Source organism: Syngnathoides biaculeatus, chromosome 4 (assembly GCF_019802595.1).
Source record: "Syngnathoides biaculeatus isolate LvHL_M chromosome 4, ASM1980259v1, whole genome shotgun sequence".
Classification (NCBI taxonomy): domain Eukaryota; kingdom Metazoa; phylum Chordata; class Actinopteri; order Syngnathiformes; family Syngnathidae; genus Syngnathoides; species Syngnathoides biaculeatus.
The window spans coordinates 9,606,408-9,622,867 of NC_084643.1; the positions used below are offsets into that span (position 1 = coordinate 9,606,408).

The 16,460-nt window shown below is 43.2% G+C and overlaps 1 protein-coding gene and 1 long non-coding RNA gene across 4 annotated transcripts in view; one reads left to right on the forward strand and one right to left on the reverse strand.

Annotated features, from left to right (window-relative positions):
- The window catches only part of ghra (growth hormone receptor a), a 40,086-nt gene that overhangs the window by 9,633 nt on the left and 13,993 nt on the right, over positions 1–16,460 (forward strand). For all 3 annotated transcript variants that reach the window (XM_061817673.1, XM_061817672.1, XM_061817674.1), the window contains one exon: positions 4,427–4,551. In XM_061817673.1, the coding sequence (XP_061673657.1) occupies positions 4,427–4,551 (125 nt within the window). The remainder of the gene's footprint in view (positions 1–4,426; positions 4,552–16,460) is intronic.
- LOC133499533 (uncharacterized) lies at positions 375–15,108 on the reverse strand. The gene is made up of 3 exons (XR_009794684.1): positions 14,867–15,108; positions 14,411–14,509; positions 375–722 (listed from the first exon to the last, which is right to left on the reverse strand). It is a non-coding gene; the product is annotated as an uncharacterized LOC133499533 (long non-coding RNA).

Here is a 16,460-nt window from a genome sequence, read left to right on the forward strand (position 1 = left end):
CTCAACATGTTTGTCCAACCCAGAACACGACTCGACTCACTGGACGAGCACAACGTATCCCAACGGGCCGCCCTCCACTCTATATGATGCAAATTCATATATACAAGTAGCATCAAACAGAGGCCAGTTTAGGTCCAGTAGCACAGTGGCTATTAGAGTTAGCCCGTGTGTTTGTTTTGTTTATCTGTGTGCGAGTTGCGTAACGTCAAAAGTCACAACGATGAATGCGCAGTAGGGGCAGTTTGCTATCGACACAGCACTCAGCAGAACATTGCTTAACTCCACATTGCATATATTTTTTTATTTCTCTGCACACTGAACCTTTTTTTTTTCCTGTGTGAGGACCTCAAATTTAGCAACATTGCCCTCTTTGTGTGTGTGTCAGTGTGCACTTTCCCCTACAAACAGACAGATGAAGTGACTTCTTCCCCTCATAACCTTCTTTCGCAAACACAAATGATGAATTAAGGTGGTGGGCTAGAGGTGATGTGAAGTTGACCGGACAGTCGTTAAGTTGTCGGAGGAAGCCCGTGAGACTCGTGCAGAGCCTCCCTCTTCTCTGATTGGCTCTGGCGGAGTTTTTTGGGAGACGGGGGTTTGTCGCTGGCTGAGCTCCGCACGCAGAAAGCACAACTCTGCCAGCTAGTGTGAAAGCAGAGGATTCTCTGACACCGACGTGCAGCCTGTCCCACGCAGAACTTCTCCGGTGTCGCATTTCCGTTCTGAAAATGTATTGCAGTAATGACTGAGTTTGGAACATCAAATAAGATTGGCGTATTTTTAACAGTACTTGGGGCAAAAGGCACATCTCCCCTTTCAGGCTCGACGAGTTGTTTTCTCCAAACAGTTAAAAGTGTCTATATTTGGGCTATTTAGATCTCGGTTCCGTGACTATCTAACATGGATTTAGTAAATAATTGTCACTTGAATCAAAAGAGAAACAACAACAACTTGATTTTATCATACAAGTATCCACAACAACCCTGACAGCTACTTCTGTTTGACCCAGTCTTGTATCCGCTTTGTCCCTATTTGGGCGAGACCGCCCCCTTTCCTTTGATTGGCTGTCTCCGTGTAGAAGACCCGCTTCTGAAAGCACACGTGTTCGTTACGTTGACAGAGCAGAGAGGCAGGCAGAGATCTTCACTAGTGACGTAGATAAGCTTGTGAAATTCCAATGACCTGATTTCAGGCCTCTTGGCAGAAACAAAAAATTCTGCACCTCAAGGAATGCGTCGATGATTTGAACTCATATTTCACGTTTGCTGAGGCACCATTTGGGGCTTGCGGCCATGCTACCCTTAGAACGCCCGATAATGTCACATCCCAAAAGCTAAGCAGGTTCGGTACTTGGATGGGAGACCGCCTGGGAGTACCAGGTACCGTAAGCTTCTCTCCCCGGCTAAATGCAGAGGGGTTGCGTCAGGAAGGGCGTCCTGTGCCAAACAAATATGCGTTCATGTAAGACGATATGCTGTGGCGACCCCGAACGGGACAAGCCCAAAGAAGAAGACTGAGGCAACACAGATACTCCAAAAAGTTGGTTTGGTTAAAATATGGCAGCTTTAATGAACCAAGTTCACCGTGAGATGGAGCAACTACCACCTTTCTTGATGCAGCGACCGGCGTGGTTTATTCACTCAACGAAAGAGGTTCCTCCGTTTATGGCATTTCCCGTCATATAACACTTTGACTGCAAGAATACGTGGCCACGCAGCACATGAATGCTTTGCTTCAGAATGTTTTTCTTTTGATTGTTTTCAATGTCAATTTTCGTCAATCTACGCGAAAGCAGAACTGGAGGCGGCAGAAATGAAGATGTTGAGGTGCTCGCTCGGGAGTGAGCAGGTTGGATAGGATTAGAAATGAGCTCATTAGTTTTGGAGGTAAAGTTTGAGAGAGCAGACTTAGATGGTTTGGAGAGAGAGTGAATAATATTGGGAGAAGGTTGATGGATGTTGTGAGGGAAGACGTGAAGACAGTGGGTGTTAAGAGAGGAAGATGCACGAGATAGGCTTAGATGGAAAAAGATGACACGTATGCTGTGGCGACTCCTAACGGGACAAGCCGAAAGGAAAGGAAAAGAAGACTTCATCGCAGCTGATGATCTTTCAAAGTCATGGCACAATCATTGCTGAACAACACAGAAGCAGTCAGCAATGTACAAACAAACTCACATTCCGATGCACGTCTGCAAAATCACAATCATGTAGTCAAAAGCGAACCGGTTAAAAAGAAGATAAGCACATTTCTATCCTGTGGTCGTCTTGTATAATATCCCCCGACGCCATAAAGTAGCCGGCCAACTCACAAAACCATCGACACGTTTTCCTCCTTACTTTACTCGGCTTTGGTGGACGTCTTTGCTCGTTTGAGTGCTATGATTGATGATGATTTTTTTTTTAAATACTGTCCTTATATGGATCAACTAACTTCAAAACAAAAGCGACTGTGGGGGACTGATGAAACCTAAATGGGCCTAAAAGAGAAAACGAGCTTCCAACTAATTTGGAATTCTTAAATGACGCTCAACAGTCAGGGCAGATGAGCACATGGCTGGACAGTTTTCTGGCTTGAATTCTTGCATTGTCTGACTCGGCCTTGCGTGGCCTCTGGAATTCTTCCACACTCACCCCTCCACACACACACACACACACACACACGCACACACACATGCTGTGATTTATTGCTTTATTTCTTTCATGCAATACTGACTCATTTCTTGTGCTTTATACGATTCGCGGTCGTCAAATTACATTTCTGTGATGGTTGTTTTGGTTTAGCTTGCGCTGCAGTCCGCATTGCTAATCTAATGTGAATGTAATTGTGACTGTTAAATTTGCTTACACAATAGTAGATGTTACAGAGCCTTTTTTTGCACCATTTTTGGACCCTAATACTTTTATTATGTTAGAAGAATCGTTGCGATACAACGTTCTGTATTTGTCACTTTGTTTATGCTCGCCAACCGTTTCTGTCTACAGTGCATTCATTGGCGGTGCCAATGAAGAGTCTTCCTCCTCATTTTGTTTTTTTTTTTTTTCGCCTCGCAGAAATAAGTTGCGGGGACACAGCTGTAAATAGACGTGGGTGTGGATGGAGTTTGGCCTATATTTGGACTTGACTGATTGAACTCGGAGTCTGTAAGCGGACTCTTATTTACTTGGACCAAGGGACTGTCTGTCATTATCACTTTTAAATGCATTCTTTATCAGGTCTGGAATTACCATTCGTATGTGCACGGTCGGGACTAGCCTTTAATAGTTTCCTTTTGGGGAAATTCTCTGCAACCTAGACAGGAAAGACGCTATTAAAAATCATATGTCCCTAAATATTTGTGCACATAGAGTACATCCACAGGTGGCTTTAATGAACTCAAATGATGTCAGTCAACCCATCAGAAGCTTCCAAAGGTCTGATGTCATCAGCTTGGTTTTCCCAAATCATTTAAACGCATTGGAATTCTACTTTGATGAGAGAAGTGAATAATTGTCTAAAAAAAATCCTTCTCTTGTTATTCGAACATGTAGCAAAAATAAATCATTTTGGCTGTCGTAATTGTCTGAAACGTGTTTAGTTTTAGGCTAATGCAGTCACACAGATTTGAAAAATGTACGGGTGTGGTCAGTCATGCCCGCAGATATAAAGTTAGGGGTGTTTGTAATTATGAGTGTACCCCTTTAAGAGCGGAGGGGGGCGGTGTCACTTAAACTAGGAAGTAGCAGTAGGCACAGCAGCAGCTTATTGTTAGTTTAAAAAAAAAAAAAATTACATCAGGCTGTTTAGCTTGATCGGTTTTCACGTGCGCTGAGAGTGTGCGACGTACACAATTGCGCAGTGGCGCAGCGAAGAGGGAACATTGGTCAAGACTACACAAAATAAGCGACGTCTATATATTTCTACTCATAAATTTTATGTGTGTGATTTTTCATGCTCGACTGTGCAGATTTGCGAGTGCGCTGGTGCGTACACGCCCGTCAAATCACAGTGACTGCTAATGTGCCTGCAATGTACCTCTTCTATTGGTTACTGTAGAGTTTGAGATATGTAAATGCAGTATTTATTTTAATGACTCTAATTTGACCCCTTCCTTATTATGAGACAGTACTTTGTGTATAGCATAGAGTCATTATGATGATGTACTTGGGAATATGTAACAGGGTTGTAAGATAATAGAAAAGCTAGCAAGTGTTTGATGACTACTTTGGGAGGGGGGTGGCACCTTCACGAAACAAAAGGCATGGTTTTAGTTGCAGCAGCAGGTCAAAGGTTAACATCAGCAAAGTTTTTGAGCTGTAGACAGACAGCCAATGGAGGAAAGGAGGACTGAAAGCCTTTCGTTCACATGGATACGCCATCTTGGAGTTGACTTGGTAATTAGGATCCTTGTCACTGGTTGACTCTTCTCTCTGTTGCTCTCCACCAGCGTCATGGCGGCGACGTCCTCGCCCTCCTTCAACCTCCTGCTGTTCCTCCTCACGTCCTCCCCGGCCTGGCTGCCGTCTCCGATCTCGGCCTTTGTCACTGACTGGCAGCACCTGATGCCATCAGGTAGGGTGGGGGTGGGGGTGGGGGTTGGGGGGGGGAACGCGCCGCTTTCTGGCGCTTTGTAACTCAAACGAGTGCTCAGTGTGTACAGAGCGCAGGTCAAGGTTAAAACATTTATCACATGTTGCTGGCTGCATGATGGGAGAGGCCAAGTTTCATCCAGTTTCTTCTGGGTCAAAGGGCATGAAATGTAACAAGATCACAAATAATAAATTACAATCTGATCTGGTGGGACTCACCCAGATGCTTTTTTTAATTCGGGGGCACGGTGGTGCAGCTGGTTAGAGCGTTGCCCAAACAGCTCTTAGGACCGGGGTTCAAATTCCGGCCCCGCCTGTGTTGGCGTTTGCACGTTCTCCCCGTGGCTGCGTGGGTACTCCGCTTTCCTCCCACATCCCAAAAACATGCTTCCATTCATTGGGCGCTCTAAATTGCTCATAGGTGGGATTGTGACTGTTGTCTGTCTCCATGTGCCCTGCGATTGGCTTGCGACCAGTCCAGGGTGTGCCCCGCCTCCTGCCCGTTGACATCTGGGATACGCTCTGGCTCCTCTGCGACCTTTGTGAGGATAAGCAGCTCAGACAATGGGTAAATGGATGGATGAAATGGATTTAAATGGCATTGTTGGCCATTTATTAATCCCCTTGAAAAAAGTGAAGTTTTTTATGAGAAAATTATTGTGGAGCAATACAAGACTTTTTTTTTTTTTTTTTTTTTTTGGGGGGGGGGGGGGGGGACAACCAACCAACCAACCAACCATTTTCTTAGCCGCCTATCCTTACCAGGGTCGCGGGAGTGCTGAAGCCTATCCCAGTTGTCAAAGGGAAAGAAGGCGAGGTACACCGAATCGCAGGGCACATCGAGACAAACAGTCACACTCAAAATCACACCTTGGGGCAATTTAGAGTGTCCAATGAATGTTGCATGTTTTTGGGATGTGGGAGGAAATCGGAGTACCCAGAGAAAACCCACGCAGGCACGAGGAGAACATGCAAACTCCACACAGGCAGGTCCGGGATCAAACCCATGATCTTAGAACTGTGAGGCCAACGCTTTCCAGCTACACCATCATGCCGCTGTGGGGAAAAAAAAACATTTATTTCTACAGTATAAAGATGTACTTTTGCGACAAACAAGCACACGCCTATGAAACACAGCCACCCTGGTGCAGGTAACAAGTTTGTGTGGCGTCCTAAATAAACAGCCGCCGTGTCAGATTGTCCACACGTGACTTATCAAACATTAACAAGCTCGATTAAGGCCGGCAGACGCGAGTTGCAGAATGCTGCGCTTGTGCAGATGCACGTGGAAAGGTTCACCATTTAGCAAACATGGCAATTTCCTTATCGATAATAGCGGCGGGGGGTCAAATGCGCAGACCGCCCGGGCCGCTCTGTCAAAGTCCAGCGATTGCGCAATTGGGGGGTGCGGGGGGAGGTGGCTACAATTATCTCTGAACCGAATTAAATATTTAAAGTGGAAGAATGATGGCATTCTGAAGGGGGGGGGGGGGGGGATTTGGCATGGACCCCAGAGGCTGACAATTAGACCTCTTATGATTCATGTTTATGTTTATAATAATTCCATGAATGTCGTGTCAGTATTAGTTGTTTATTTATAGATGTTATACGTGGTCTATATATCCTGTCTTGAGAAATTTGGGGGAGGAGAAAGTCCTGGCTAAAAATATGGTGAATGGATGTTTGTCTGGCCTGCTGTACTCGCATTCCAAATTGCCTTTTTGGGGGGCGGAATGGGGGGATTTGCCCTTGTCACTAAAACATTTTTTTGTGTAGAAATTGTCAATCACAAATATTAAATATTATGATAACATTATGAATTATTTTACCACATAGAGCCATTTCAATCATTATTTAGCTTGCTTTACGGACAGATGTGTTTTTTTTCTTACCCTGCTATTCTGAAACAAAAATATATATATTTTCAATAGAATAATACTTCAGCTTTGATACAAGAAAAACAGTTTCTGTAAAATAACGCCTTCAGATTAGGGACATTGTGCCCTGATTCAACTCTCCATGCATCATCCATTTTAATAAGTTAATATGTCAGTTCCATGTTCCATTCAGAAACAAAAAAATTTTCAGTGGTTCCAAAGCTAAAGTTTAAAATCAGGCCATTTTTTGATTTTTTTAATTACGCATGAACACATACTACATTGCTCCCGTGACCTTCGTAAGGATAAGCGGCTCAGAAAATGGACGGATGGACACACTGTATTGTAAATTTGTGTTTGAATTACCGTAATTTCCGGCCTATAAGATGTGACTTTTTTCACACGCTTGCGGCTAATGCGGTGATGCGGCTAATTTGTGAATTTTTTCTAACGGCCGCAGGGGGGCACTCGAGAGGAAAAGGTAAGAGTGAAACCGGTGGAATATATGTGTCGAGGAATTGACTTTTACCGGTCCGGCCCTGTTAGAGCTGCACTAGCGTCTTACTGCTGTGTCTAAGTGATTTTTACTGGTATGTTTTTTTTCTAACCGGCCCTGTTAGCGCAGTGCTAGCTTTAGCGTTAGCGCGGTGCTAGCATTAAACTCTCTGTCTGTGTACTGTCTTTCTTTGTAAATATCTCGTGTTTCAATGTGTGCACTTGCAGCTTTTACAAAGGTGCGGCTAATGTACGTACCAAATGTTATTTCCTTTAGAAATGTACTGGGTGAGGCTTAAAACCAGGTGCGCTCCGTAGGCCAGGAATTACGGTATTATGTATTTGTGGACAATTTTAAAACCATATCACATACTACCATTTGAAAACAGTACAAATAAAGGCCTCCCTTTATCACTGCCTTCACCTTAATGCCTCCTCGGTCCTCGGTTACGGAACTTAGTTTGCGCAGCCGCTTAACACTACGAAGTCACGTGATACAAGGTACTCACAGCAGTTGAGTAAATAAATGCCCCACCCCAGCAACTAAGAGGAAATACGGTGTAACGTATAAAAATGTAAATACTGCATTTCATATACAAACGACACAGGGTGTCAAAAAAGTTTTGAAGGGTACGTACGTTGGGCCTTGGAACCAAGAACAAAACTGCAGTGTGGTAACCCTTTTCAAAGTTTTTGCGTCAGCAGTTAAATGTTTTTTTGGAAGGTTTTAAATTGATAGATGGGTGGATGACAAACAAATGATCCCCTTCAAGTAGAACTGCTGAGAATATGGATTAGAGTCCTTTTCTGATTGCATAAAATCAATACATGTGATATCTACATGGCCACCGAGGTCATGTTGGTTTAGCTGTCTGCGTCTCTGTTTGTCTGCTGGACTAAGAGCAGGATTACACAAACTTCACCAGGACAATTTCCATGGAATTTGTTGGACTTGTGTAGCACAGGCGAATGGGGCAATAAAATAAAAAATAAAAAAAATGTAAAAAAAAGAAAAGCCGCTCATTTTAGTGGTTTGGCTGTTCTTTTATTTTTTTGTTCCTTCTGTTGTGTTCGTCTCGCACACTTCCAGTCAAAAGTGAAAAGGGTTCAAACGCCGTCACGTGCATAAAAGCCCAAAAAGCTTGTCCTCGATCGACTCCTGCAGGTTTTTTTTTTACCAGGATACGCTGTGAAAAATAAGCATCTGCTCATTGACACTGGTAAACATGGGATGACTCAGAAGTCTGCGATGTCTCCAAGTGACTATTTGCGTTGCATTTAATCTGAACGTTTGGGACTCATCTGTCTCTAAAAATTCTATTTTGTTGTATTTCATTTAAAAGGTGTGGGCGCCATCGCACTCGCAAATCTGCACAGTCGAGCACGAAAAATCGCACACATGAAATTTGTTTTGAGTAGAAATACACAGATATTCAAAGATGTCGCTTATTTTGTGTAGTCTTGACCAATGTTCCCTCTAAGCTGCGCCACTGCGCAATTGCGCACTTGTCGCACACTTTCAGCGCACATGAAAACCGATCCAGATTGACGTCTTTTTTTTTTTTTAACACTGAAGCACACGGTCTCTAACGAGCTGCTGCTCAGCCTACTTCTACTTCCTAGTTTACCTGACACCGCCCCCCTCCGCTCTTAAAGGGGTACACTCGTAATTACCAACAGAACGCGCACCCGGAACTTTATATCTGCGGGCACGACTGACCACGCCAGTAAATTTTTCAAATCTCTGAGTGGTTTTTTTTGTTTTGTTTTTATCACCTGTAATTTGGGACCAACTGGATTGCTCAAAGTTCTGTGGAGTACTGTGCAAAACTTTGAAGAGTGTGAAATGTTCATTCGCAGAAATCATGTTTAGACCCATTGTCACTGGTGGCGTAGTTTTACAGACGCATGACTTTGGTGCTGGGAGCGTGGGATCAATTCCTGCTCAGCAATGGTGTCGATACATGCCCTGGCAACTTACCGGTGACCAGTTCAGTGTGTAGTCCACCTTTCACCTGAAGTTAGCTGTATGGAAGTAAATATGGGCCACCAGGATTTGAATTTTTGGGACAAGATCATAAATGAGTAAAGTTATCATATAACTTAACCATGAATGGAAAAAGAAGTGTTATTTCCTTGATTGTGGCCTGTTAGGAGACTTTTATCTCAATAAGGCAAAAAATTGCCACCCTGCCGATGAATGGGTTAACCCCAGACATGATTGGCATGCATTGAATTAGCACGCTGAATTTGTTTTTTGTTACTTTTACAAATGTCCATTTGCAACTTGATAGCTGTTGCCGGACCCTCTGAACAAAAGTGTCGAGAAAGCTGGTTCGAGTGCAGGTTTTTCTGGATTGGGCGTCGCACCGTGGAGGCATGAATTTGTGCTTGCTTTACCTTCTCGAGACACACCTGCACCGGAGAACTCTTTGTAGGCATGTGCAAAGGTTCATTAATCAATGACCTAGGATGACCCATCAATCCCATCAGAGTGCCTAACTGGCAAAATGCAAGAACTTCAGCTGTCAAGTTCAACACACTCTTAGCCAAACCAGTTTTAGCGTTCAAGCCAAACTGGTTTCAAATGGAATCTATTACTCTTGTAGCCGTGAGGGATTATGAAAGCCAGGGTGATTAATTCTGGGTTGTGAAATACGGCCAAGCCTTTGGGCCGATATGGCGTTGCGCTTTTGGAAGAATATGCCGAAGATGTGATTTTTTTTTTTTTATTTTATTTTACATTTGTTCTGAGTCAAGAGTGCCAAAATGAAGCAGTCCTGGCTACCTTTGGCTTTTGCCGCATTTGGCAGGCACAACACGTTGTGGTAGTGCCTAAATCTTTTTTACAACAGTCAAAATGTGAAATGAAGTAGAGACCATGTAAAGGTGCTGATTAATTAAAGCAGACGTGATTTTTCCGTTTGTAGGCGGAATTCCGTCTTTTTCAATTGCATTGATTTAAAAAAATATATATATATTCTCCTTTTTTCTGTAATATTCCGACCGTAACCCGTGCCAGAATCCACCCTCGTTCATATTCCGGTCTGACTTTTGCAAGGGAGGTGGAAGATTAGATATGCGTCTGTTGATTGGTCGGATGTGTTCCGCCTGACCAATGAAAACGCTTGTTGTATACGAGGCGGTTCATGGGGCCATGTTCAAGACAACATGATGACGGCGCTCGAGGAAAGAGGCCACTCGAGTGAAAGAAATTGATAAATATGTCAAAAATAAGTTCCGATAGGATTGGATGGAACGAGAAATGGTCGATATCATCGGAAAGAAGGATGTTGCCACTCTGTTAAGCGACTTCATTTGTAAAATTGATCGACCTGGTCAAGCATTGTGCACGTGGGGTCAGGATGCTATTGATTATGGATCAAGAGGGTTCAAGGCATTGGAAGTTCAGGCGAAATGACAAAAACACGTCAAAAAAACTGAATGCGACTCGAAATGAACTTTTCCATAGCTGCTACATTCGGATGTCGACCCAAGGCCAACAATCCAGTTGCAGACAGGGTCATCAATGGCCGGGTTGCACGTGACGTCGCCCTTGTTCATCCGGGTACTTGACCGCCATTGTTGCAGACAAGCAGTCAGCTGTCCATCGTCGTCATGCCAGATTTTTGTTTGCGTCTGCGGATGTGGAAATCGCGGAAACGGAGACGTTGGGAAGTGATTTTTTTTTTTTTTTTTTTTTTTTTTTCCGTGTTCCAAAGATTAGATTACATGAAGGATAAGATACAATGGAGTTATCAAAAAAAAAAAAACCACGGGAACAAAAGTGGCTCGCAAATATACGATGTGCAGATCTGAACGAAGCTCGAGTACACGAGGCAAATTGTTATTTGAAAGTCTGTTCTGTTCGTTTTGTAAGCGGTACGCATGTGTATTTCTAGTGTCCGGATATTCTACTTCAGGGAAGTTTTTTTTTATAATTAAAGTAGGCAGAAAACCTCCGTCGCTCGCCGCTTGCACGAAGGTCTGTGGACGTTGCCATCGTGATGTCGCCTGCAACGCCTAGCTTGTCTGTAGAAATGGCGGCCATTAGCACGTGATTGCACTCCAAGGATTACGAGGAGAGAGTTCAGAAGCAATTTCTTGTAAAAATGTCTATTATTTACTTGACGTCAATAATTGTCAAATTAATTTACTAAAACAAGAAATCCAAAAGTTTTTGAAAGGATACAATGTACACGCTATGAAATCACGCTCGCATGCCATGATGCAAATCTGAATTCAGTTGAGTCGTTGACTTAGTTGAATTTGTAATTTTTGGGGGGTAAATGTACGCACCTAAACAATGAACCATCATATTGTGTACATTTTGAAAACAGAATAGCGTTTATTTATAGATGTACTAGATATGTTTCATTCATAATACAATTTATAAAACTTGCACGTTAAAAATTGGTGATCATCCTTTGATCATGCTTGCAGCAAACAGACCCCCCCCTACCCCCCCCCGGTATTTTTCAGTCTTTTTTCATTCAGTCAAATCACGTCTGTTGAAGGAGGCTAAATAAGGAAGAAAGTAATTATTAGGCACTTGTTCCTGCAAGGTTTTGGAGTTATGCGTTTATTTATTGTTTTGTTCGTTTTTTTTTCTCGCATCGTGAGAAAAAAAAACCTATAAACGAACTTCAACCACATGTGTCCGACATCCGACGTCCCACTCGCAATCCGAGATACGACAACGCGCTTGACACATGACGTCTGCAGTGCGAGCCTGGTTGCCACTATTTGAGGTAAGAAAGTCGCGGTGTGTTTTCATTCACTCGCGTGTTAGAATTCGGGATGAATAATTGCATCCAAGTCACGTTGGTTGTTGCGACCGCATGGGGAAAACTGCTGAAAACAGAACTCCACCCTATTGTACTTTTTCCCTAACTGTAGCTCACTTATCCTCCTCTACAGCTTGCATCACCTTTCTGATAAGTCTTCCGACAAATGCTGATAAAGTTTGGACGGATGTACCGTTGTTAGTTAAAATGGTCTCCATCGATCGCGGCGCCGTTGCTGCTGCTGCCGTTCTTCACCAAGCGTTAAACCATCTGCAAACACGACGTCGACACTGATAGCGCAAGCAGACAGAATCACAGCTTGTTCCTTTCCCAAGCTCCCCGCGTGTGTTGCGTGCTGTCCACTTTTCGCACAGGAGACACTGAAATAAGTTCATCAGTCGCTCTAAAACGGGGTACACTCATAACAGTTTAGAAAAAGGGCCATGTCCTCCACCTGAGGAGGGGAAAAAGCCACTTTTATCAATTTATATGCTGACAGTTTTTATCGCATGGTAATCGAAATGACCAACACATGATCCCCCCCAGCCCCTCCCCAAGACATTTGACCGTGTGACCTTGGCTGTTGTACAATAACACTTTAATATTCCTTGTAGGCCTTTGTTTTGAAGGTCTATGTTCACATCCATGTTGGCGATTTTTTTTACACTGCCTTGTTTTTATCTCGTTGCGAAGCCTCTTCTCCATTTCTTCAGGCTCCTTTGAGTGCTTTTAATTATTTCCACTTGTTACAAATCTTCCAGTCGGTTCCGTTTCAAAATCCCTCCTCAGCTTTCCAGAATGCACTTCGGGGGAGTCTTTCATTAGACTTTGCTCTAGTAAATATGTTGCCCAACTTTGTTTTGCGCAGATAAAACATATCTGACATTTTGCTTTGTGCTGCACAAATGCAACCCTGTTCCATTCAAAGTGACAGAAAGTGCGTGGAACTAACAAAAAAAAAAGCCAGATTTATATTTTAAGTATTTGGTCAGGGAAAGCACACACACATTCTCTTATTATTCCATCGCCCTCTGCGGTCTTTATCGTTTTTTATCAGGTTTTTTTTTTTTTTTCTATGCGTCATTAACCCGGTGTTTAACTTGAATCTGCAAAATGAGCCGGAAGAAGACAATTATTGACAGCGCCGTCGCCTCTTTCGTCACCACGGACCATTTCAGAATGTGGCGGCCGGTCTGCGGCGAAGGAAGCGCGCTCTCGCTTTTGATGTAAATGTTGTCCAAATTTTTGTGAGAGCGGGTTCAACAAGCTTTTCAAGGTGTTAACTGAGGCTGTCTTCCCAGCAGGTCACTCGATTTAAAATCAAATTCAACTTCATTTTAAAGGAACGTAATCGGAATGGGAGCACACATTAAAAGTTAGTAGATGAGGCTTCAGTGTTCCTTTAAATGCCGGAGTTATCCACAGATTTCTCCAAGAAACATCTCTAAATTGGAAAAGTATTATCGAAATTCCTCTCTCGCTCAGACATTCCAATTACAATTATTACTACTCCCGCCATTGAGCAAACAAAAGAAAAATCACAAAGTTTAAGCGTTTGAGCCAGAATACACACAGGCGGAACTCGACGTGTTGGGAGGGGCGTGGCGCTGACGACGAACAATAACAGTCCCATGAAATGGACCGCGGAGATTTGAGGCTTTTCTGAGGACTTGGTTTCGATGTAGAGAATATACAGCAGGCGTGGCCAGACTTTTTTTTTTTTTTTTTTTTTACCCCAAGTCGTACTTTTCAAGCAGTTAGGTTCTCGCGATCGCGATTTTGCTTTGATTTAAAAAAATGTTCTTTATTTTAATTTTTTTTTCAATGAATGTCCAATATATATGTAATAATAATATTACTTCACATTGGAGGGTTTATTGTACCTATGAATTTTGAACAAAGTCCTCCTTTCAAGTCACGCCGTCACATCATGACTGTAAGAAAAAAAATCAGTTTAGTGGGAGATAAAAGTGAGAATTTAAAGCCTCTCCCAGTGTCACCGGATGACTTTTCATTTCTGCCACACATCCAGATCCATATTCCATAAATGCTCTTTGCACTTTTTTGCCCGCTCAACAACAAATGAGAGGGCATCGATATGTGGGTATGTCATATTTTTGGCATAAGTCACTGCAACTATCACCGTATTGTATTCGGCTCGTGTGCACACTCTGATCACAGTCTGCTGACAGGACTTTGGGGTTGACCGCAAAACCTTGTGAACCACAACGCTGCAGAAGATGAAGGTGAGCATGACGGAGTTTGGGTGGCGTAGCGGACAGGAATGTCGTCTCTTATGAGATTAACCAGGCGTTGAACCCAACTTAAGCAGTCAAATAAAAGTACAAGTGTGCAAAAATCAGTGGCAATTTTTGGATAGATTTTCATATTGTTATTATGTATCTATGTGTCCCACCTCCCCCACATGAATAGATGCTCATTTCCAATTTTAATCAATCCCCCTTACCTCAATAAACAAACAAAAATTGACAATTACGTTCATTCGAAACTTGGAAAACATGAACATTGAAACACATTACGTAATGCCTTTTCTTTTTACAATTTAATATCAATAGATTAAAAATATTCCTTTTAAGGGTTACAAGTGTACAAATGTAAAAAAAAAAAATAATAATAAATCAGGATTAGAAATAACAAATTAGCAATTAAATCAATGACTCACCCAGCCCAAGGCGTAAGTCATCATCCATCCTTCCATCCATCAATTTTCTTAGCTGCTCATCCTCACAAGGGTCGCCTGGAGTGCTGGAGCCTATCCCAGCTGTCAACAGGCAGGAGGCGGGGTTACACCCTGAACTGGTCGCCAGCCAATCGCAGGGCACACGAAGACAAACAGCCGCATTCACAATTTCACCTAGGGGCAATTCAGAGTGTCCAATTAATGTTGCATGTTTTTGGGATGTGGAAGGAAATTGGAGTGCCCACCTGGAGGAAACCCACGCAGGCACGGGGAGAACATGCAAACTCCACACTGGCAGGTCCGGGATCGAACCCGGGACCTCAGAACTGTAAGGCCAACGCTTATATCAGCTGGCCCACCGTGCCACCGACTACATTTATCTGTGTTGTTTATGCATAATAAAAAGAAAATATACGAAACAAGAGTGTTGCAGCCTACCTTGGATACAGCTCAATGCCATTTGTTACATTGTAATATGCCGTTTCATCTGCATTTCGGAAGCATTCGACTCGTTTATCCAAATATTTTCGTTGTGTGAAACATGTTTACGTTGCTGCTTCACGCACGCTTTGGCCGCCGGACGGAGAGCGCTTGCCCGAGAAATCAATGCTGCCTTCCGTTGCTTATTTATGACGGCAACAAAAGCGAGCGTGCTCCACTTGATGAGAAACTGGGCCCTGGCGGTGGCGAAGCGCCGATGAGGGGTTGAGTGCCAAGTCTGTCTGTCTGTGTGTGAGTGTGGGTGTGTGCGCGCCCCCGAATAAATCCATATGCCATAAAAGGGCCAGTGATTGAAATACTCTGTCCATTGATGTGGTGTTTTTGCGCTTGCACTGCTTGACGGGAGTAATAACTTGAAATGAGTCATCCTCAGACTTGTACGTTGTTGTCCCCCCCCCCCCCCCAGCAACTATCAGCTAAAACACATTGCATAGAATTGAATTCAGCTACAGGAGGCGTCCATTATTTTGTGCGCAACCCTTAAGATCTGACACAAGCCGTTCTTGGATTTGTATTCCCTCCCATGTGAAATAAAAAAACATAAACCCCGGGGGGGGGGGGGGGTTGGGGTTGTCCCTGACATACTGTACAAAGTTTTAGGTTACTGCCAAATGTTTTCATTTATGACCTAGCAGTAGTTTTTTTTATTTTTACATTACTATTGCAATAATGTAGCTCCGTGACTATGACGTGTTTAGACAAATGTGCACTCAAACTAAAAATATATATTTTTAAAAAGATCATAAAATGCTCAAATGCGATAAAAAGATGAAGGCATTATACGATAGCGAGTCGTCTTAAATGAATAACTGCCATCCGTGTTTTAAAATGAAGAACCATTTTTGTGCATGTTATTTTTCTATGTATATTATGTTGTGGCTTGATTCCAAGAATGTGAGTAGATGAATTATGTGAGTTTTTGGTGCTGCTCACCTGTGCCTCATTGCGCCAAGCGACACGGGGCGAGACCCAAATGCAGGACTCCGAGGCAGGGACATGATTTTCAAGGGTAGTTTAGTTATGGCAGAAGTCATACACAGGTGAGCAATCCAAAAAGGCAGAAGCACAAAAAATATGTAGCAAAAGGCAAAGTAATACAAAAACATAAACGAGGTCCGATAACTACAAGACAAACCTTGGAAGATGAGTAAAAACAAGACTTGACTGACGTGGCACAGAAACGCTATAACGAGGGAGATACCGTAATTTCCGGTCTATAAGCTGCGACTTTTTTCACACGCTTTCAACCCTGCGGTTCATGCGGTGATGCGCTATTTTTTTTCTAACGACCACAAGGGGGCACTCGAGTGGAAAAGGTAAGTGAGACCGGAGGAATATATGTGCCGAGGAAGTAACTTTTACTGGTCCGGCCCTGTTAGCGCTGCACTAGCGAGTAACTGCTGTGTCTCAGTGATTGTTTTTTTTTTTTTTTTTTTAACCGGCTATGTTAGCGCGGCGCTAGCGTTAAACTCTCTGTGTACCGTCTTTCTTTGTAAATATTTCTTTGTAATATGTTTCAATGTGGGCACTT